Source organism: Panthera pardus, unplaced genomic scaffold (assembly GCF_024362965.1).
Source record: "Panthera pardus isolate Hobbes unplaced genomic scaffold, ASM2436296v1 HiC_scaffold_10, whole genome shotgun sequence".
Taxonomy (NCBI): domain Eukaryota; kingdom Metazoa; phylum Chordata; class Mammalia; order Carnivora; family Felidae; genus Panthera; species Panthera pardus.
In genome coordinates, this window is record NW_026526655.1 from 3,325,810 (window position 1) to 3,349,413 (window position 23,604).

At 51.0% G+C, this 23,604-nt stretch overlaps 1 protein-coding gene across 50 annotated transcripts in view; it reads right to left on the bottom strand.

Moving 5' to 3' along the window:
* The window catches only part of LRRFIP1 (LRR binding FLII interacting protein 1), a 139,689-nt gene that overhangs the window by 49,569 nt on the left and 66,516 nt on the right, over window positions 1-23,604 (bottom strand). For 13 of the 50 annotated variants that reach the window (XM_053903284.1, XM_053903295.1, XM_053903304.1 and 10 more), the window contains exon 2: window positions 17,963-18,049. In XM_053903284.1, the coding sequence (XP_053759259.1) occupies window positions 17,963-18,049 (87 nt within the window). Of the gene's footprint in view, window positions 1-137; window positions 480-2,854; window positions 2,894-5,666; window positions 5,748-6,276; window positions 6,322-7,818; window positions 7,867-10,959; window positions 10,978-17,962; window positions 18,050-23,604 lie in introns of those variants that run through there. The other 37 variants (XM_053903246.1, XM_053903252.1, XM_053903245.1 and 34 more) reach the window with 11 other exon arrangements.

Genomic DNA, 23,604 nt, shown 5'->3' on the forward strand with positions numbered 1-23,604 from the left:
GACTCAGATGCCTTTCCTATCTGCTTAGAAACTCATTCCTGGGAAAAATTAATGTAACAAGAAAGGCTAACATCAATCAATTTTTGATGCCTTTTCCTTTACTAACAAATAAAGTAAAATATATTACATGTATGAACCCTCTGGCTTTCCACTGCTGCTTGTGAAATACATCCTTCCCCATGCGAGTTCTTCCTTCTGGCCTTCTCGTTTTCCAGCGCGGTGTGCAGCCCAGAGCAGAGGGCCGTGAAGGGCGGGAGGGCAAATGCACCCCTCATTGTCACCATTTCTGTCCTAGCTTTCCACGGCCGTGCAGGAAAAACTCCCCCTTCAACAGCTCCGTGGAACACCCACCCCTTCTGTTGTAGTGGAATTCTGCCGTGGGGAGTATATTCCTAGAACGAATTCTCCAATCCACAGAGCTCATGGACGCCTCTATGGTGAAAAGTACTTTGATCTCTTTAAAAAAAAATTTTTTTAAATGTTTATTTTATTTTTGAGAGAGGGAGAAAGAGAGAGAGACAGAGCGTGAGCAGGGGAGGGGCAGAGAGAGAGGGAGACACAGAATCCAAAGCAGGCTCCTGGCTCTGAGCTGTCAGCACGGAGCCCGACGCGGGGCTCGAACTCAGAACAGTGAGATCACGACCTGAGTGGAAATCAGATGCTTAACTGACTGAGCCACCCAGGCGCCCTTAGAGTACTCCGACTTCTTAAAGAACACCACCAACCTTTTCCTCTTGGCTAGTTTTTATGGTGGGGCTGTTTTTATGTAGCAGAACAGGCTAAGGAGAGTTGAAAATTAACCTAACACATCGGAATAAAAAGTCCACAGACAGGATACCAGTCATCTTAAGTCGGGGCTCTGTTTAACTTTCTTTGCTCTACAGGGCGATTTTTCTTTTCTTTTTTATTTTACTTTTTTTAAATGTTACTTTTTTTTGAGAGAGAAAAGAGAGACAAAGCGTGAGTGTTGGAAGGGCAGCGGGAGGAAGACAGAGACTCGAAGCAGGCTCCAGGCTCCGAGGTGGCAGCACAGAGCCTGACGCAGGGCTTGAACCTGTGAACCGTGAGATCATGACCTGAGCCAAAGTTGTTGGACGTGTAACTGATTGAGCCACCCAGGCACCCCTACGGGGCGATTTTTCAACACCCTTACCGTGCTGACCACCTGCATCACGGTTACCTGGTGTGCATCTTAGGACCACGGCACCCTGACCTAGGCGGCCGTCAGAGCACCTAGAGCTGGGGGCTGGGGAAGTGTGTTGTGACAAGCTTCCCAGGTGGATCTCACACACAGCAAACACACACGAGCACTGCTATCAGAGAGAACAAAACACAGAAGACATCCACAAATCAGCGTTTTCTAAAAGAGTGTAAGATCCAAGCATAAACGTCCCGTCGCAGCCAATTATTCCAAGGGAAACGTGTGATTAGTCCCAATGCCACCAGCCACCGTGCTGGGCTATCAAAGCAGCACCCCTCACGTGCAAGCATGCGGAGGGCAACGGCTGTCTTTTCTGATTAATGGTGTTAGATTACTTTTATAGTGAGTCGACAGACAGATCACGCCCAAGGGTATGGGAGATGGGAAGCAAAAGAAGGAAGGCAAAATCAAAACCCTGAAGTGCAGTCTTTGAGGCACTCGACTGAGTTTGAAAACAGAATGAAAACTGAAAAATAAAAATGAGATCGGAAACGTGTTTCCGTCTCTTGCTAACACACGTAGCCACTCGTTCCCCCAGGGACTGGCCCTGACAAAGAATTTGCTTTGGCTTTAGAATGAGAAGGCTAAGCATCTAGAAATCTGCTGCTGATGCGCTGAATGGCAGAGAATAGAAGAACTACGAGGACTGGCGAGGACTGGGGTCACTGTGAAATGCTGTGGGACGCTGTGTGAAAGCACTTCCCGAATCTAATCACGTGCCCCTGGGCTTCCCACGCTCCGTGGCGGATCCGTCCCTGTCCCTCGACGGCTCCGATCCATAACCAGCAGCCCAGCAGGAGGCTCGGGGCTCACCAGTGCTACGCAACTCTATGGCACTATTAAATTATCGTCTTAGAGGCAAAAACACATTTTAAAAACAGAGATTTGCTAAGTAACTTTGAAATGCGGTAGAATGAATGAAGCCCCAAATGCTCTAGAAAAAGTCCTAAAAATGAAGCTGTGTCTAAATTGCTACAATCCCTTCAGTACGGAAATCACTTTATTGCTAATTTCTGGCGAGATGAAACTTCTCTCCTTTTTACCTTGTCGTTTAAATTTACAGGTTTTCAGAAAGCATGAGGTGTAGACACACGGCCGTAAGAAGGGAAACTCCAAATTTAAATCGAACGCCTTCGTTTTGTTACTGGAACAGCACTTTTGGCAAAAGGGCGGGATCGCACATTTCATTTCAACGGACAGATCAGAAAACGACGGAATTTTCATTAGATAAAGTGACTTTGAACTTAATCTTTGAAAAGCAACGCAGAGGCTTTGGGAATTCCTGATCTGATCTGAGTTCCTTGAAAGCAAGGTGCCCTCCCCCCGACTGGTGCCCACAGCTGTCAGCACACAGCTGGTGCTCACAGACCGCGTGGTGAGTGAGTGTGTTCACGCACGGGCCGACCCTGAGGACCAGTGACACACCCAGGGGGCTCTGGACGCAGAGCGCTCACTCTGGTGGGGACATCTGCCCTCCGGCCCGTCGTCCCCCGAGGGAGTCTGGGGGACGGCACGTGTGTCTTTCTGGACAAAGACATACTTGGCTTTGTGGACAAACACAGCCACGAGATTAGTGGAAATACTGTAGGTTATTACATATCACACAGTAAGTACTATTAGGATCATGCCCCAGCATCTATCCGACCGTCTCACCCAGGCGTAAGGACCCCCATAATCCAGGTCAGGCTGTGGCTGTCGGCGTGCGGATGGAGAGGAAAACAAGAGAAAACAGAGTTGTCAAAAATCAGTGAGAATAAGTTAACTCAGACATCACAAAACATAAAATACAAGCCAGGCGATCTTGAAATCTTCACAAAATTACATTTTTTTTCAGGACTTCCAGGATCTTGTGTATTTACAAAAGGAACAGCATCAGAATGAAGCCATCATAAAATGCAGTAACATTAAATCAAACTTCCATGGCAAGGGTTGCTGTAATTCACGAATTCGGACTGAGCAGTCTGACCCCCTCCTTTATATAAGACCTACTCTATTTATATTAGACAAAAGGGGAACACCTGTATCACTCTCAATTTTTAACTAGGAGAAATGAAAGTCTTAAGATGTCCAAAAATCTAGGTTTGCTGAGAAGAAGGTCCATGCAGACCCCAGGGAGATAACGTTTTCCTGTTTGGGGTTTACGTCGCTGTCAGTGATGGATGAAGAAGGCCTATATTTTGAGAAAGTCAAGAAGTAAGAGACCTGACCTCTGAACTTTGCAAATGGAGGATTTCAGAATATTAAGACACATAAACACAGCATGAACTGACCCTGTACAGACAGGGAGCGAGATGAGCTTTCTCCCAGCGGCACAGTTGGCCCAACAACCAAAGGCGGTCAGAGCGTCCAGGCCCCAGAGGACCTGGGGACGGATGCTGTCACCTCCTCGCTGCTCTGGGCTTGTCCTGAACCCGTCAGAGTTACGAGGTCTGCCTCTTATCTCCAGGATCCAAGTGCTCAAGTCTGTGGTTTTTAAAGAGTGTCATTTCACGAGATCAGACATATCACGGGGAAGAGCGGTGTAGGAAACCACCTGGCTGAACATGAAAATCCCATCCTCGGTTGATTTTCCACTTTCTCCCCCTCTCTTATTCAGCGTCCAGGTTGTGGGCCTCTTCTCTAAAATGTGACACCTTAAAGCAAAAATGCTTGAAATCTTGGCAAAGAACGCTGTCTAGCAAAGAAACGTAACTCGTGTAGGTTAAACTCATTGAGAATGAAATGAAGGCTATAAACACCCTAACACTCACTAAGACTGCAATCGTTTTAAACTCCCTGGGGTCAGGAGACTTTCCGAGAACGTTAAGAAAGCGACAAATTCTCTTCCCAGAAAAATGCAAGTGTACCCCAAATCCTGAATACCAAGTGTGGAGGATCAAAGATCTGAAAACGATACTGTGATAGATTTGGATTCTGCGGCCGATTTCTCTGCTGTTCTCTCTTGAGCCTGCATGAATCAGGTTTTGCTCTCCCCGTTTCCACCAAAAGTCTCCTTGTCAAGGTCACCGACGTCCTCCACGATGCTAAGGCCCTCGGTCCCACGCTTACTGGACCCCTCGCTTCCTCCTGGAAACAGTATCTTCTCTCGGTTTCAAGGGCCGCCCTTCTCCTGGGCCTGCGTACTCCTGTGTCTCCTCCACAGATTCTGCAAACTGAGTTTTGCATTTATGATGTTTTGGTTACATAAAAGTTACTTCCTCTGGCCTGACTCTTGTCAGAGAGAAGGTCTATGAGGAAGTGACGACCGTATGGCTGAGGGGAAAGTTTCAGAGTGTGGAAGCTCTTGAACAGACCTCACATCTGAACTGTTACTTTCTGGCAAAATCAATGCGGATCTGTTTTTGGCACCTGCCAGGGCAGTGACAGTGACTGGCCTGACACCCCAACAGTGTGTTATCTTTATAGCTGACTGCTGTGAACAGCCGACGAAATGCATGCTCAGCGGCCACACAGGAAGTCTAGGGCTGGTGGGGCGCCCGGGGGGCTCAGTCCTTGACCATCCAAGTCCTGATTTCAGTTCGGAACAAGGTCTCACGGGTTTGTCAGCTGGAGCCCCGTCAGGCTCTATGCTGGCAGCACGGAGCCGGCTTGGGATTCTGTCTCTCTCCCTCTCTCTCTGTCCCTCCCCTTCTCGAGCTCTCTCTCTCTGGAAATAAATAAACGTCAAAAAACAAAAAAAAGGAGTCTAGGAGTGATACTATAATTTAATTGTTAAGGTGGAAACAAGCTTTCTACTCCATACCGTCCCCAAGTGAAATGGAGCGGCTGCATTGAGGCCTCCTTCTTACCAGCAGCGACAGCGACAGCAACCCTGTGGTGATAACACGGACATGCTCGCAGTCACTTACCGACTTAAGGCACTAAGCAAAACGCAGTTTCTCTACTTCGCTTCCCAAAGCACGCAATGTTCTCCAGTCTAATTACGAAGGTTTTGGGAATGTTTACGGAAAGCCACGTATTCGTCTCTGCCAGCCATCAAGCTGTCAGTGACGAAGACGTTCCATCGCCGCTGACCGGAGGAAGGACTTGGGCGAGCAGACCCGGGTCTCAGGGATCTGACCTGCTCTGATTTCCCACCAGGTCGCCTGCTGCAGTTTTCAAGGAGCTACCCAAGAACAGCACTGAGTTAACAGGTGCTTGAGCTGAGATGCACATTTGGCGGGGAGTGTGTAGGCAAGCAGGATCCCTTCAGGGCACCAGCGCCGCACAGAGAAGACTTAATCGGGGCGTGGCAGTGTTGTGATGCGGAGGGATATAAAAACGTTATGATTTGCCCACGCGGGAGAAACACACGACAAAAGTGCCCGCGTTTACCAATACGCTTTCCGCACCACAAGGAAACATGCCACCAGTGATGAGATTTCAAAGGCGGCTTCCCAGATACTGGTAACAAGACTGCGGGGTAATGGACGCGAAATCTGACTGCAGGGACACAGGCGGCAAAGGACGTCAACACAGACTGTACCGTGCAAACCCAGTCATCCTGGTTACTGACCCTCAGACTTCCACGACTACCCACTGACATGCGCTCGTCTTCGTCGGAAGCCTAGTGAAAGAAAGGATGAAAACAGCCATGAAGCATAATATAACACGCATAAAAGAAGCCGACGTCCAGCTTTCAGAGGGGACGTGGCCCACGACACCATAGCAGGGCCCCAAGGTAGGTGACTCTGGAAATCTCAGTACACCTGAGCCTATGTCTTCTCCAAACGGCCCCGTCTGTGCGCCTCTGTTTACAGAGGGCTGTTTCTGGATGATACTGCTTTACGTTAATGTCATTTCTTTGCTGGTAACCTATAAACACGTAGCCTCAGTGCGTATCACTCTCAAAATTATTCATGGGTATTCGATAGCAGAAAGAGCATTAAAACTGTCATGAACATATTAATATTCAGAAGTTTCCAATGCTCCCTTCACCAAGTTAGGTCAACAGGCTAAAAACCTTTGTTTAGGTAATAGTATCAGCATTAATTTCTTTTATAAGCATCACTAAAATACACACACGCATGCAATTTATGTATTTCAGCCACTACAACTACAAATTAGACTTCAATCAAAATGAACACAGTACTAACCGATGTGTTTCTTCTGGATCTACGTGAATAACGCTCACTGTCTTCCTACCGAAGCAAGGGAAGAAACAGCATTAAAGGTCAGGTACAGACAGAGCAGAAGCCTTAGTCCGCTGGTGACACAATCCAGTATTTCTGATATAAATGTCACATAAATATTTTCTTTGCTGTCATCAAAGGCTTCAATTAAACCACTGGGGAAGGATGTTCTCTTTGGGCGGGGGTACGTAAGCACACAAGTTATCTGCATCTTTCATTTTGGCTTTAAAAGCATGTGTTGGGAGAGAGGTTGGGCCTTAGTTTGTCCCTAACCTCTACTATGTGGTCCATTTAAACTAGTCTACTTTCCCCCCTACATTCAGAACCTTATTCTCTTTCCTTTGGGAATCAGAGGATAAATCATTTCTGGAAAAGATCCAATAAGGGTGTCACCCCATCTACTGTATTTTGTGCACTCTGAGATAGGCACAGTTTTCCACATGTTTGCACATCTCTGCAGTTGGGGGCATATCTTATAATCAAGGTTGCCCACATTATAATTAGCAGCACTTTTTTCTTTCTCGATGGTATACAAAGCAATGATACAGCTTTTAACTGGGTCTTAAGATTTGACAAAAATACATCTGCCTATGCCACAGAAGCCTAAAATGATGGTTTACACATAATGAAGGTTGAAGTGAATAATTTTTTCGGTAGAGGACATATATACTCTTTATCTTTCAAGAACTCTTCTCTTTCACGTTCTATACAGGTGTCTAAGAGAGGAGATAATTTTACATTTCTTTGCATTATTTATCCATAAGGGACAATGACTGTGGCATTTCCACTGGCCAGGCTCTTAATTGCTAAAAGTATGTGATGATGTCCATGAAGCCATTCAGTAAGGTGTCAAGGACAAGAGGCAGGGGCGGGAATTGAGGTGGATGAATTAATGAGAGAAGGAGTGGGTCCACGTTCTCCTGGGGCAAGGGGAATGCTCCCCCTTCTAGAGCGTCATGCCTGAGGCATCATCTCCTTCTGAGTGTGCCTGGAGGAGAGTCGTCTGCCCAAGGCGACGGGAGGCAGTGGCCCCGGAGACCCCCACAAGCCACAGCTAGCTACTGAACAGACCAGACAAAAATGCCCGGCCAGGACCATTTCTGACCCAGCTTCACAGGGACGTAAACAATCAGGCCAGACCAGAAGTCCCGGGGAGAAAATCTCTCAGGATTCAATTATGGCAGGGCAGGAATCTATTGCTATAATCAAAGTGAATAAGAATAAAATTATAAACCGGGGCGCCTGGGTGGCTCAGTCGGTTGAGCGTCCAACTTTGGCTCAGGTCATGAGCTCACGGTTTGCGGGTTCGAGGCCTGCATCAGGCTCTGTGTGGACAGCTCACACAGCCTGGAGCCTGTTTCGGATTCTGTGTCTCCCTCTCTCTCTGCCCCTCCCCCACTCATGTTTGATCTCTCTCTCTCTCTGTCAAAAACAATTTAAAAATTTTTTTTAAAAGAATAAAATTATAAGCCACTTAAAGTTCTTAAAATTGTATTCAAGGCCTACCATCCACTGTTCGATGTCACCCCATTTTGTGTCCAGCCCATAATATTTCTATGGACAGAAGGGAAAGAAAATTAGGCGAGAAGTGAAACGGTAACCACACAAGAAACTGCTCTGACATGCATTTCCAAACCGCTGCCCAAGCCACACGCTGAGGGTAACATGCTGGGGCAAAGCAGCAGAGACCAAGGTCGCGGCTCCGCAGGGGGAGCGCTCCCGAGCGTTCTGCACAGTGCGTGAGCCTGTGCTGAGACCCCTCGCCCTCCTCGCCCCACCCCTCCCAGGCAAGCCAACAGGGCCAGGGCGAGGCACTCTGGACCGGGAACTGAAACTCAGCCCAGCAGCCCTCGGGGAAGGCTGTTGGAGCCTGCAGAGCGAAAGAACTCATGCTGTTGCTACGGCAGAATGAGAAAAGCTTCCTCGGTGTGGGGGAGGGGGGAGAGAATGTGTGCTGACCCCTAGGCCTCCAGCTATCTGGTGTCCACGCTAAATTTAGGCCCAGGAGAATTTACGTTCTTTGGATGTCTTTATAGCACGTCACCGATGGAAAGATGACTTAGCTGAGAGGGCTTGGTGCAGAAAAAAAAAAAAAAAAATTTACATGAGCAGCTTATATGTTCGGCATTTTCTTTAGCCAATGTCTGCAGGGTTTAGCTTGCTTGTCTCAGCCACAGCGGGTCAAGTTAAAATTAGGAGAGCGGACTCAGAATGGCTGTTACCATTACTAAATATAGTAATTCCAAAGATAGGTGGGAGCCCACGTACAGTCTCAGATAATGGGGTTCTGCCTTTCTCCTCACTTTTCCCTCCATTCCAACAGGAAAAGCGAGCAATACCTGACCAAACCCCCATACCACACAACACGTGGTTTTCTTCTTCGTATGTGAAAACCTTATAATCAGAAAAAGGAAAAAAAAAATCCAATGCTGAAAGTAGAAGACGGGTTTTGAAATTGTTTTCCAATCGCCGAAACACGCTGCTAAGTTTGGCTTAGTTTCAGTGGATCTTGAGGGGTGGCCAGACTTCCAATAGAAGGCTCTGCGACGGTCTTGGCCCTTTCTCCTCAAGACGGCGGCGGTCTGGAAGAGGAAGCCGCTGGAGGGAGAGCTGAAGCAGGCTCGAGCATTCCGCCCGGGGGCAGAACTGCAATATCAAACCTACACGAGCCGGGTCTCTTCCTGTTAGTCACTTTCCTCACTTTGATGTTTCGAGCTCAGTTTCCCAGCCGAGCAACAGCGTCAGGCTATCGTGCGTTCACGCTCGCTCCACTCTCACTGCCAAATTCCGTGTTTCTCACACGTGAAATGAGATGCCACCTAACCTCGTCATCTCCTGGCTTAATTACAAGATGGAAAAAATGTATTTTTTTAAAAAAGGGGGGGGAGCCTACATCGGTTCACAAAAATTGTCTAAATTCCAAAAGAAGCTTGTATTATCAGTCTCCCTATTTTCTTCTGCCCGTTCTGTGCCTGTATCAGCGATAGCACACCATCTACTGCTGTCTGTTGCGATGATCACGGTGGCCTTATAAGTAGCTCTATGACTGTGGCTACATTTCCATGTCACTTCAGGGAGGGAGAACACCCCCAGAAAGAGCTAGGCGCCCCCAGCTAGCAGTTGGTGATGTTAGTGAGCAGGCCAGCACAGCAGCGTGCAGAAAGCGTACAATGTTTCAAATGTAAACTACTATGATTAGCCAGTGAGTCATGCGCAGGAAGCAACAGCCACACTTACAAAAGGGGCTTGACTTTCAGAAATAGCTTTGATTCAGGAGAAGAGAAACTGTCGCACACAACAGCCAGATGGGCTGAGAGATGTTTACTGCCTCCTTTTCCTCTTCTCAAATGGTAATAAGGAAAGCTTTCCCTCCCCGGGCACGTCTTTATTACAAAAATGTACATCCGCTTTTGGAGCGGGGACTTCCTGAACTCCTTTCTAGTTTTACTTTGTGTACAAATTAACATTCTGACAAAGTTCTAACACCCTGTCCCTGGTGTTGCTGAGAAGATAAAAGTGATCTAGAACTAGAAAGGAATGAACCAGAGTGGAAATTAGCAGGTGGGTTCCTCTGTTCTGGGCAATTTGTTACAGTGAGGGTTCCCCCTTGCCTTTTAGGTGTTAAATTCCTACGGAGACTCTGTAGGTGTGTTTGGATCTAGCTTCAACATCCATTGCAATCACTCACCTGCTTTCTTTCCACCAGGTAATAGTTATGCAGAGTGGGGGTGGGGAGCAGGACACAAAGGCAGTCTGATATCATAGCAAAGGACCCCATGGGAGGACTTTTTAAATGGACTGTGTTTAAAAGGGCTTGTTCTAACCTCTGAAACAGTCATCTTATTTTGATTTTCTTAGCTGCTCTAAAAGATACCGTTCTTCATCTATAGACTAAATACATTTATGAAAAGCAGCTATTATGGTTGTCGTAAGTAACAAACTAGGTACATTTACAGGAAAGGCTCCAGTATATATACACTCTGAATTCCCACTCACTCCATCATCATCGCTGAATCAGGAGCCCCTTACCTGGTTGCTTCCTACTGTACTCTCTGCGCCTGGCCTGCTAGTGTATTTATCTCTAACCTTCAGCTGGTTCTATGAAGGGCTAGGGAACAGAGAGGCACGTTACTATCCTGAATGTTAGGGGTGGACGGCAGGTATATTTTAAGCTCTTGGATTTTACTGTTGTATCATTTTCTTTTTGGCTCCGATTTTTAAATCAATATTTAATACTCTTTTAGTGTACGGAAATCTGCATTGATATTTAAATTTTTTTCTAATAAAATTATATGGAAGGATAATCTCTCCTTAAACAGCTGATTTCAAAGGTTTCCCACATCCTGAAATGTGATTTTACTTTGCCTTGGAATTTTTTTTTTTCAAATAAGTAATTTTCTAATTTGAGAAAAGCAGAGACGAGGAAAGCCTTCTGTGAACAGACGTGTGTCTAATGGTGGCTTTTTAAGGGGGTGTAAGTAGCAACTTTGGCATTTTGATCAAACCAATTCATCAACAAAGCAGTAAAAAAAGCAGCAGTAACAACTTCTATTTCAACGAAGGGCATTATTTCTGAAAGGTGACCAGGCCCTTGGCAAGGAAAAAACTAGCACATGCAATTGAGAAAACAAAGAAGAAAGAGCCTACCTTTTGAACCTGATAGATCTACAGAGAAGGGCAAAAGAAACGGGAAAAGAAATAGGAAATCCAATTACAAAAGGAAAAACATCAGAAAGAAAGGTTCTGTAAGTACCTGGAAACGTGAATAAAAGTCATACTGGGGTGGGGGGGTGGGGGAAACGCTGAATACTGGTAAAATACGAATTGAAAAATGTTTGAAGTCTCATTGAAAGAATTCTTAATTTCCTGACTCATTTACATTCTGTTTTAGGTACAATGGGGAGACCCGGGCGCACACACGGACCCCTACGCGGATCCGGTTATCATTCCCATGCGCGAGCGAGTCTGCAGAACCCGTCACCATCAGTGGGGAAGAGCATTTCGTCTTCGATTCGAAATTTCTTTGCACAGCGATGAAAGTTGAACTAGAAAGCACAGAAACCGGATTATAAAGTCAACCGGTCGAATTCACGGACACGAAGAAAGACGCTTTCCTGTCCTGATTCATGCAGACAGAAACAGAATGCCAGGAAAGTTAGCCCTCAACCGAGCGATCACTAGAAGAGAACTGAAACACACATTTTAAAAAGCCTGTTATGACGCATGGACATATTCATTTGCTGCAGGTGTTTCTCCTCGGGGTGTCCCAATCACTAGGTGAGGCGGACATAATCTGCTTCATTCACTCATTTGCTCACTCATTCGTTCACAGAACAAAACATCGGCCAAGTCAGGCTTCATTCAAGGCGCTTCTAGGCGTTCGTGGGGGGGCACGGATGAACATACTCAACGTTATGACCACGTGGAGCACAGCACTCTCCATGAAAGTCGCTGGCAAGAGAACATCACACCAGGGGGGGTCACGTCTCACCATCTGTCTTCTCTTAGCGGGGGTCCTTGTGTGAAATAGAAGGTTCCCTAGGAGTTCCCAAAGACTCTCCACATCTTATTCTCCCCTGATGAATCCATTAGAAAGGACCTCAGCATCCTTCTAAACAGCCCCCGGCACAGTGAACAGGGGCCACAGTCTCTCACCATCTGCAGGGCAAAGAACTGTGATGGGTGGGTGTAGGGGCTCTGCTATGGGGCGGGGGGGGGGGGGGGGTAGGGTGGGGAGGGGGGGCTGGGCTGGCCTCGGTGGGGTGGTCCCGGTAAATCCCAGCTAGCTCCGAGGCCCCCGTGTGGCTCCAAACACAGCCTGCCTCCGGAACTCCCAACCTCTGGCACCAGCTTCCCGCTCTCCTGGCCCCCAGGGATGGTCACTTCTCCTTCTCCTTTTCCTCCTCCTCCTCCTCCTCCTCCTCCTCCTCCAGGGACTCACAGGCTCTGTCCACCTTCAGTGGATCTGCGCTCCCTCTCAAGGAAACCCTTTCTGGCCCAGCTCAGAAACACCTGTGTAGAGATACATGGCTCGGGGATCATGCTTCTCAATTTCTTACACCAAAATATCAACCTTCCTAGTTGAACGCTGGCCTTCCAAAGCATATTCATTTCCACTTAACCAACAACTTAAAATGCCAGTACCCCGGGCTATCAGATTGTATAACCTCAAATTGTGTTAGCGCGTTCTAAGAATAGTCCGGCCCAGAGATGTGATACGCAAAGGGCGGGCTAGGGAACTGCTGTCCGTATACCTTCCGAAATCCCCAGACTCGGCTAGCTTGCCTCGTCTTTCCCTCCAGAGGTGCACGCAAACGCTCACGCATGCACACGCACGTGTCCCGTCCCCCGCCCCAGGATCTGGCTCAAATCCAGAACAGCTACTGCTTCTGTGTTGTCTGTAAAACTCGAACAAAGTTGCCTACTCCGTTTATTATACCGGGCTTCTAAGTCCACACCGACGAGAAAATGACTTCCAAGGTTTGCCTCTACTTGTGAAATGACCAGATTGCGTACGTCTTCTCTTCCCCCTTTGCTGTGGTGCCAGCCAGCTCACGGACAACTTTCATCCCACGGACACCGCCCTTTGTTTTTGTTTTTATCGTTAACCATCTAGCTGATCTTGAGGTAGGGAGCACACGCGGAGGACCATGACTTTGCAGCGGTCAGATCTACACATGAATCTTAGCTCAACCACCATGGCTGTGGGGGAAACTGTCCATTTTCCTCACCTGTACATAAAACTCGGGGAGATCCCCTCACACACTGTGACACTACCCAGGTGTGTGTGCACTGCCCCGGACCAGGGGCTCCCAGGATGTCCCTGCTCGTCCCTTCTGCCCTACCCCAGTTCTCTTTGACTAGCAAGAAAGTACACATCTATTTCAGTTTAAACCTTTCAACTACCCTTTTTGAGAAAGCAAACTTTAAACACCAGTGCTCTCCTAGTTCAAATACCTTACGCTTCTGCCCGCATAATTGTCATTTGGATGGGTCAGTGCTGCTGCTGAGCCAACCAGATCAGTATAAACCTCAGGACAGACCAGGGGAGCTCCCTCCACGCTTCACCCCTTCCTTGACCTGGCTGTCTCTGTGTTCTGCCCACCCCCACGTGCCCCTCCTTCATTCAGTGTCCCCCCCCCCCCCCCCGGCTGCGTGGACCAGGGTTAGCTTCTCGTTTCCTCCCTGACACACGGGTAATTCACATCGTGGGAGCTGGTCATCAGGCCTGTGACTGATCCCAAATAAGAGTCTGAGTTCAGCAGAAAAGGAATTGTTGAGGTGCCTTCACTCAATCACTGTGTCTGTGAGATCACATAGGGAGGAGGGGGAGCACAGGTGAGTGATGTCTGTGAGATCACACGGGGAGGAGGGTGAGGCCACACATGGAGGAGGGTGAAGTCACACGGGGAGGAGGCTGAGATCACACAGGAAGGAGGGTGAGGTCACACGGGGAGGAGGGTAAGAACACAGAGAAAGGAGGGTGAGCACAGGCAAGTGATGTCTGTGAGACCATATAGGGAGGAGGGTAAGGTCATACAGGGAGGAGGGTGAGATCACACGGGGAGGAGGGTGAGATCACACGGGGAGGAGGGTAAGAACACACAGAAAGGAGAGTGAGCACAGACAAGTGATGTCTGTGAGACCATATAGGGAGGAGGGTGAGATCACACAGGGAGGAGAGTGAGGTCCCATGGGGAGGAGGGTGAGGTCACAAGGGGAGGAGGGTAAGAACACATAGGAGGGTGAGCACAGGCAAATGATGTGTGTGACATCATATAGGGAGGAGGGTGAGGTCATACAGGGAGGAGGGTGAGATCACACGGGGAGGAGGGTGAGGTCACATGGGGAGGAGGGTAAGAACACACAGAAAGGAGAGTGAGCACAGGCAAGTGATATCTGTGAGACCATATAGGGAGGAAGGTGAGATCACACGGGGAGGAGAGTGAGGCCCCATGGGGAGGAGGGTGAGGTCACAGGGGAGGTGGGTGAGATCACATGGGGAGGAGGGTAAGAACACATAGATAGGAGGGTGAGCACAGGCAAGTGATGTCTGTGAGACCATATAGGGAGGAGGGTAAGGTCACACAGGGAGGAGGGTGAGGTCACACGGGGAGGTGGGTGAGGCCACACGGGGAGGAGGGTGAGGCCACACGGGGAGGAGGGTGAGGTCGCACGGGGAGGAGGCTGAGGTCACGCTGGGAAGGGAAATTAAGAAGCTCGTGTCCACCTGAGGCACTTTCTCACAAGTAAAGCCAAGCTTTCCCGCTGGTCTTCTCACAACTCAAACTCACACTCGGGGGAACCCGCTCCCAGGCCTGAATGTGCCTCTGCTGTGCGACTGTGTGAATACCGACAGGACCCAAATGACCACCTGCTTCCCGGTGAGACGTTCCATTGGACCTGAATCATTACAAAGCTGTCACATCTTGTTAAAATGGAAAATTTCAAAACTCCAACGCGGGTACTAATGGAACGATACCCGTGCGTAAGACCCAGGAGGCCGACTGTGGCCTTTGTGATCAGATCCCTGGTTTTAACCAGGCTTCCTTTGCAAAGCCGAGCTCCTCAGTGGGCACTGAACGCTGAGGACGGCCCAAGCCGCACAGGAGCTGGGCAGTGCCCGCGCACAGGCCCGGCTTCCAACGCCCTGTGGCCAGGACCGGGCTCCCGTGTCCTTGTGCACCGTGGGGGCCTTGGCCTCGCACGGCTGCTGCGAGGGCCACCCCCAGCCTGAGGGAGGCTTCTAAGGAGGCCGCTCAGAGAGCGGCTTTCGGGCCTCAACTCTTTTTAATTTTCATTTCCTAAATCAAGAACTTCTGCCAGAGGACTTTGTGGCTGACAGGCCACATATGTTAGCCGGCTTGTATTTAAATCAATTCGGGAGAGGACACACTTTATCTACACGTGGAATCTGGAAGGCAGATGGGAAGGTACACACTGCATGATTCCTTCTCGCCTTGGCTCTGTAGAAATCTCCCATCTTATTCTTAGCGAACGCTAATCTTCTACCCTCGAGGGCAGTGACAAAATGATCACTGACGCCCTCCTGGAAACCCAGGCGTCACGGCCGTCTCCTTCCCCAGCCTGCTGCGTCCGCTCCAGCAGTGGGGCTCAGAGGCAGCCACGGGCCACCCGAAACACCGACAGCACCAAGATGCCACCAACTGTGGCCAAACCGGGCGGAGGTGAAAGGGAAGTTGTTCTTACAGGTCTTTTATGACCTTAATACAATGACTAGGGGCCGCAGGAGAACCAGGGGAGCTGATTAAAACCAAATGAGCCCCGAGAAGGCGACAGGGCGAGAGGTCAGGGCCGTTGGCCCCGGGCAGCGAGGCAGCCGTCGCCCCAGGCGCTGGCGCAGCTCCTGGCCATGCTGGTGGCCCTTGGCACTAACACCTTACTGCCCCCACTGCCCCATTCCTTTCTGAAGCCAGGTCGGGGGCAACAGCGTCCTGCACACAATGGGCTTGCAAATATCCACTGAACGAACAGAAACATTCTAAAGAGCAACTGATACCCAGCAATTTGAAAAAAGCATTGGAGGGGGCGCCTGGGGGGGCTCAGTCGGTTGAGCATCCGACTTCGGCTCAGGTCACGATCTCGTGGTCTGCGAGTTCGAGCCCCGTGTCGGGCTCTGTGCTGACGGCTCAGAGCCTGGAGCCTGCCTCGGATTCTGTGTCTCCTCTCTGTGTCTGCCCCTCCCCTGCTTGCTCTGTCTCTCAAAAATGAATAAACGTTAAAAACAAATTTTAAGAGAAAAGCATTTGAAAAAGGAAAAATACCTAATTTTTAAAAACCAGTGCAGGCTAAGAGAACGTTTCCATTAGGCGGCCTCTGGTTACAACTGATCCCGGCGTCTGAGTGCACAGAAGGTGCCTGGCGTCTGGGTGGGTCCTACAGCACAGGTGACACTGTCTCAGGTGTGTGACAAAGTCTACCAGCAACACCTATACTTCATCTCTGCCTCTCGTTCAAACGCTTCTCTCCAGAGATGTTCCCGAAAATGCTTCTTTGAATGGCTTCCCATAGTCACTCCTGGTGTGACCGGTACCCTGGGGTTCACAGGCGGGGATCAGTCGGGTCCCCATCCCGGTCCGAGCCGAAGCTCGCCCCTGACACAACGGGAGGGGAGGGGGCTTCACGTCAGCCATCAGCTGAACGGCCGAGGCCGGATAATTAACATGAAAATTCAAGAGCGCCTATATCCAGTTTGAAAATGACACATGTGATTCTTGGGGGAAGGCACTGAGAAGGGGCCAAACCCGTGCTCTGCATAAATTAAGAGAAAAAAAGGACAAAAAACCAAAGTCAATTCTAGAGGCAGGCCCACAACTGTGTTTGTTATTTCTAACGAGGAGAGAGAACGTGGTGATTTACTTTCAAATATTTGTTCCGTCTTCATTCAAGGCGTAAACACAGGACAAGGGCTAAGCTACCGCAGAAGTGTGACTGACCCTCGTCTGCTTGGGTCACTCCCAGGAACTGCTGGTGTGGTGTGGCCCTTCCGGGGGGGGGGGGGGGGAGATCCACGTTCCTGCCTGTCCCCATCACTGCGGGCACGTCCGGCCTGTGGTCGGATTCTCCTAAGTAACATTCTGGCCTGGTCTAGTCGCCTTCAAACCCCACGGAAGAGATTTCTTCCCAAATCCAAACGTGGCTGTGCCCCTTCCCTGCTTCTGTAGCTCTACCGCGCGGGCTGCACACCCTGCAGGCAGGGAAATGACAAAGGACACCCGGGGCTGGTGGCCGGGTCTCACGCTACAGGGGACGCGAGGCTGTGTGGCGGAATCTGCGGTGATTTTAGGAGAAACTGGAAATCCAGGATTTTTATCTGAAATCTCACAGGCTTTAAGACACTGGCTCAACTTCGACATGCTGGCTGTGTGCAATCAGCCCCGGGCAAAGCGCCCGGCCACCTCCCCGCGACACGATACACTCAAAGCCCTCAAGCGGTGCCCGGTGTGGATGTCCCCGCAGGGTGTGACCCGTAGAGGACACAGGTCAGGTGGACGGGGAGTTGCTTCTTCCGTGTTGACCTCAAGCTCAGGGGAAAGCTCTCTGCTCTGAGTTCAAGAGTCCTCATCCTGCCCACACGGCTCAGGCTCCAGCCCAAGGTTATGAAAATAAGTGGCAAACAGCATTAACAGGTGTGTAAACAGATTACTGTCCACGCTCCCGGGGTGGGACGTTACCGTCCACTTCCCTGGTTATTTCCCCCGCCTGTGGGCCTCAGTCATCACGAAACCGATTAAAACGCGTAAAAACCACAGGGGAAGTATTTTTCAACAAACAGTTTGCTTAGTTTAAAAAAACAATAACCCGTTCCTTCACATTTTAATTCAGAGGCTCGAGATTCTAGCTCGACGGCTGGACCTCGAAGTTCACAGCCAGCGACTCTCGGCCCCTTTCGGCCGGAAGCCTGGGCTGGGAGACGTCTGCAGGCAAAGTGGCCGTGCGGGGGGGCCGTCTCGGGATCCAGCACATCGAGGCCTGGGACAGGCACGTCTGGTATCCGTGCTATGCGCGCTCCCCGGCCTGACCTTGAACAAAGTCACAGGCACAGTGCATTCCAATCGCGGCCACTGTCAACGGGACAGGTGCCTGTGTTTGCACACCCTCCCTAAAATAAATAATCGAGCCGCGTTACCTCCTTCTGCTGTCGCTCCAGCTCCTTCATTCGGATCTCTCGGGCCTCCGCGCGGGCCGCACGCTTCGCAGCCAGCCTCGCCTCCGCCTGAAACAGACACGAGTTTTATCAGAAGACAGACCAGCGCCTCGCCTCCTTCCCACCGTTAACGACGAGGATGTTGCAAGAGACTTTGTTCAGGGCTTAATAAACATACAGGAACACACTGCAAACTGACAAGAGTTAAGGGTCATCGGGAGGGACAGCAGCAACAGTTACAGTAACAAGGATGCCTACCATTTACGGAGCCCTTGCTAAACGCCGAGTGGATGCTGTTCTAAGGGCTTTACGTGCCATGCCGTATGCTCCTTGCAACAGTGCCGTTAGGTAGATACTGTTACCATCCCCGGTTTACAGATGAGGAAACTGGCACAGAGAGGGTAACTTAACCAAGGTCGCACAGCGCGTAAGCGGCGGGGCTGGGCAGTGTGCCTTCCTCTGGAGCTCTGACACACCATTGCAGGAAGCAAACATTAGAGCTGGGCATGGCCACAGGCCACCGGCTCAACCCCTCCCTTTACAGAGCAGGAAGTGGAGGCCTGGAGAGGCTGCCAGACCGGTCTCCAGGGGCTGGGACTCGGGACTGCTGCTTTCCAGAAGTCCCGTCTGGTCAGCTCTCGGGACACCCTGCTGGCCTCAGCTCCCCGTGGCTGCCTGCAGTGCTGGGAAGCCCATCTTTTTTATCAAGAGAACCAAGATGGCGGCAGAGTGTTTCTGGCTGATGGGCTGCCCACCGCCATGGAACCTGCCACTTGAACACCGCTTCCCAAGTTTACAAATGTCACGTTTATGCACCACGGCAGCTGATACAGTGGACGGCTAGGCAGGTAACTGGTGCAGGTGCAGCATGCAGGCTTTTTGGGGCCAAACACAACCCACCTTCTTTCCACTTAATTTGGGGGGGATACACTTGTAATTCTTCCACCAACAGTTCTGTAGATACAGTTTCAGACCTTAAAGCAGGGCCAGGACACATGGCCAAGTACTTCTGGTGTGGTGTGGGGCCAGCAAGCAGGAGGGGACCCAAGGGTCATTGTCCAGCTTCTCTCAAAGGACCAGACTCACGTCGGGGGCGGTGTCCCCCCCCCACCCCCGCCACACTTATTCTGAATTACAAATGCATCTTCTGTCCAAGTGCTCGTCTAAGTTGAAAACTGACCACTGCTGATCTGTCGGAGGTCGGCCGGTGTGTGTCCTCATAAGGAATCTATTCTAACTTGGTTCATTCGCATGGTTCCTTTATCAGTCCCAGCCCAGGTCCCTCAAGTCAGGGGCATCAAAAATCACAGCAGCCTCAGAACTTTGATACCTCGGGGCCATTTTCAATTCTGTAAATCACATTACACCGTGTGAAGGGGTGCTCGGGGTCTATAAAAAGATCCGGCAAAGCTCAAGGGGAGGGGTGGGGGGTTCACTTGACAGATATCCGGCCATGCTGTGATGCTGTAGCCCAGGGCCGGGCCAGCAAGAGGGCGAGGTTCACACTGAGTGCAGCCTGCCTCCCTGTCTTCCTGGGGGGAGGCGTGGGCTCCCTGCCTGCTGGCTCCCTGTCTAAGCCGGCACAGACCAGACAGCTATGGCCTCAGCTCGGGTGGGAGGAACAGGGGAAGGGATGGGGGAAAAGAGAAGGGAGGTCATGGGGGAGGGAGAAGGGGAGGGGCAGAGTGGGAATGTGAGAAGCAAGAAAGGGAACAGAGGGAAGAGGGCTGCAGGGGCACACAGGCCGAGAGGAGTACGGCAGGCCCAATCCTCGGGGGTCCCTGAGACTCCCACATAATCCTCTCCCCTTGAGAGTGAGCCACACTGCAAGAGTGACAGACGCCCGTCCTGTGACCGGGTTACATCACATGGCAAAGAGAAATGCAAGAGTAATTAAGGTTCCTTATCAGCTGACTCAAGAGTTAATCAAAAGATAGATTATCCTGGGTGGGCCTTGCCTAATCAGATGAGACCTTTAAAAGAGGGACTGGGGTGGGGTGCCTGGGGGGCTCAGTAGGTTGGGTGTCCGACTTCGGCTCAGGTCATGATCTCGCGGTCTGTGAGTTCGAGCCCCGCGTCGGGCTCTGTGCTGACAGCTCGGAGCCTGGAGCCTGCTTCACATTCTGTGTCTCCCTCTCTCTCTGCCCCTTCCCCGCTCATGCTCTCTCTCTCTCTTTCAAAAATAAATAAAATGGTAAAAAAAAAAAAGTTTAAAAGAGGGACTGGAAGTCAGACGGACTCTCAAGCTGGCATGTGTGACAGGGCCCGGGAGGGGTCACATGACAAGGACCTGCAGGTGAGCTCTAAGAGCCGAGAGGGACCCCCAGCTGGCTGACAACCAGTAGGAAAACGGGAAGCTTGGTTTTGCAACACCAAGGAGCTAGATTCTGCCCACAGCCACGTGAGCTCGAGAGGACCTCAGGCTCCAGAAATGACTGCAGCCTGTGAGGCCCTGAGCGCGGGACCCAGTAAGCTGTGCCCAGACTTCTTTTTTTTTTTTTTTTTTTTTAGGTTGATTTATTTTAGAGATAGCGAGTGTGGGCGCGGGAGGGCCAGGGAGAGGGAGAGAGAGAATCAGAAGCAGGCTCCACACACGGTCAGTGCGGAGCCGACGTGGGGCTTGAGCTCACGAACTGTGAGATCAGGACCTGAGCTGCAATCAAGAGTCCTCCGCTTACGGCTTCTGACCCGAGACACTGAGATGAGACACGTGTGCTATTTCAGGTGTGTGAGTATTTGCTACGAGGCGACAGATAACGAGGACGGGGAGGTGGGGTCTCAGATGACTCCTACTCTCACGGTGCTTGTGTCTCTGACCCGAGGGGTCGCGCACCCCCATCCCGCCCACCTTCGGTCCAGCTCTGCTTGGGACCGGGCCGAAGATCCCTGAAGAGCCCATCTACGTGGACAGACCCGATGCCTGGAGTGGCCACCCTGCCGGATGGACAGGCCTCCGGTACAATATCCCATCAGACCACAGCGGCTAGTCCTGGGGCCCTCCCCCACCCAGGAAAAGGCTCCTGTCATGGCCCACCCACCCGTGGGGGCCCTCGTGTCCAGCCCAGGAAGTCCGTCCCAGCCGTGAGGATAATGGGGCTGAAAGCCACCAGCCCCCAACTTGAGGGACCTGGGCTTGGAATGACAGGGACGCATTTGAATGAACCAAGTTATGCAGTAAATTCCTCTTGAGGACGCCTCCCCGGCCAACCTCAAAGACACAGCGACTGTAGTCAATCTACATTTTAAAAATAGTATTTTTTTTTTAAACTTTTTATTTATTTTGAGAGAAAGAGAGAGCAAGCAGGGAAGGGGCAGAGAGAGGGAGAGAGAGAATTCCAAGCAGCCTCCACACTCAGTGCAGAGCCCGATGCCGGGTTTGATCTCACGACCATGAGCTCACGACCTGAGCCAAAATCAGAAGTCGGATACTCAACCAACTGAGCCACCCAGGCGCCCTTCAGTCTACCTCGGTTTAGAATTTAGAAAGGAGGTAAATACGTAATTCGGTACAATCTCACGTCCTGGCAACGGCCGCCGTGGGCACGGCTCCATCTCCCAGGATCCTCGTGGGACTCGTACGTGGGAAGCAAGACGTCCATGGCACAGGAAGTGGTCACAGCCATGCTTGCTTCTGGGAATCGGCTAATTAAAAACCCACAGACATACGGGCCAACATTTAAAGTAGTCCAAAACCTCGGCACAGCCAACTTTGTGAGCACAGAACTGCAATCAACATCACAACCCTGACCCTGGCCTGAGATGCCTGAACGAAAAATCGTAGGGTTTTGACAACATGATTCATCCTAAAAACGCTGACATTTCCAAGAACACGCAAGAGCCTGACCCACAGCCCAAGAGACCATGATCACTCAAACGATCAGCGCAAAGTCTCCAGAGAAAATATGTGATATGATGAAGTCATTAAATGAACACAAAACACAAAACAGCTATGGTCCGCCACAACGATAAGGAAGCGAGAATTCATTCCCCTCCAACCTCTCCTGTGAGGCTCAGTGCTGCCTCCCACCTGCCCCCCTCCAGGCAACAGGTCTAGGGCTCCGTGGGCCTCAGGCCAATGCTTCTGTGGTTCAGGACAAACCCATCACCACCCACGCTTTTGTGAAATACAAACTCACGGCCACGTCTGACTGCATGAGTTTCCAAACGCTTACTTTCACTTCTGCTCTCCACTTGTGGGGACCGCGGCTACTGGTGATCGCCAGCCAGGGCCACCCAACCTGGTAACACCTTCAGACACAGCCAGAGCAGGGCCTTCAGCAGGGTGGGTCCCCAGTCTCCGGAGGAGAAAGCCAGGCCCCGGGGGGGGGGGGGGGGGGGGGGGGGGTATGGTGCCGGGGGAAGGAGTGGCAAGGTGGAGAGGTAGAAACAGCACAGGGTGGGGCACCTGGGTGGCTCAGTCGGTTAAGCGTCTGACTTTGGCTCAGGTCATGATCTCACGGTCCGAGAGTTCAAGCCCCGCGTAGGGCTCTGTGCTGACAGCTCAGAGCCTGGAGCCTGCTTCCGATTCTGTGTCTCCCTCTCTCTCTGACCCTCCCCCATTCATGCTCTGTCTCTCTCTGTCTCAAAAGTAAATAAACGTTAGGGGCGCCTGGGTGGCGCAGTCGGTTAAGCGTCCGACTTCAGCCAGGTCACGATCTCGCGGTCCGTGAGTTCGAGCCCCGCGTCAGGCTCTGGGCTGATGGCTCAGAGCCTGGAGCCTGTTTCCGATTCTGTGTCTCCCTCTCTCTCTGCCCCTCCCCCGTTCATGCTCTGTCTCTCTCTGTCCCAAAAATAAATAAAAAAAAAAACGTTGAAAAAAAAAAAAAATTAAAAAAAAAAAAAAAAAGTAAATAAACGTTAAAAAAAAAAGAAACAGCACAGGGCTTCAAAACAGCAAGCTTGGAAAACGGGAGTTCACACACTGCCCAGCGAGGGGCGAGGGGTCTGTTCGATCACCCTCAGCTCCCGGGGAGCTCCTCGGATGCCCCCCCTCCCCCCCCCGATTGGCCTGGGACCAAGCTCCTTCTGGGACCTGCTAGGGCAGCAGCAGGCCCTTCCTCCTGGGTCCTGGCCTGCCCTCTTCCCTTCCTACAGGAGGCAACAGGAAAAGGGTACCAAGCCCTCAGCTCCCGCCCCCCCGGGGAGGCGGGGGGGAGGGCTCCAGAAAAGGCGGAGCTCTGGGCCCCAAGCCTCCTCTTGCACCCCACTATGTCTTTGTTGCGAAACATAAACATACTAAAGCGTTTAAGAAGAAATGATAAGCTCTCCCTAGGCCTTGCCTTCTAATAACGAGATGAGCTGGGGAGGGGGGGGGGAGTGGGCGGGGTCTAAATGGCTGTGGGCTGACAAGTGCTGGGGCTGGCTGGTGGGACCTAGCTGTCACAGCGTGCCCCCCACCCCTCAGCACACCTGGGAACAGTTAAAGATGCAGAATCACCCCACCCAGACGCTCCTGGGGGAGAATCAGCATGTCCCTGGTGGGGGACCGGGGTGGGGGGGGGGGGGCGCGCAGGCACTTGCTCAAGTGTGAGAAGGACCTCTGCTTTCTGTCATCCCTTCTCTGTTTGACAGCTTTCAGAATAAATAGCAAACGTTTTAAAGGAAGGAAGAAAGGGGGGAGGCAG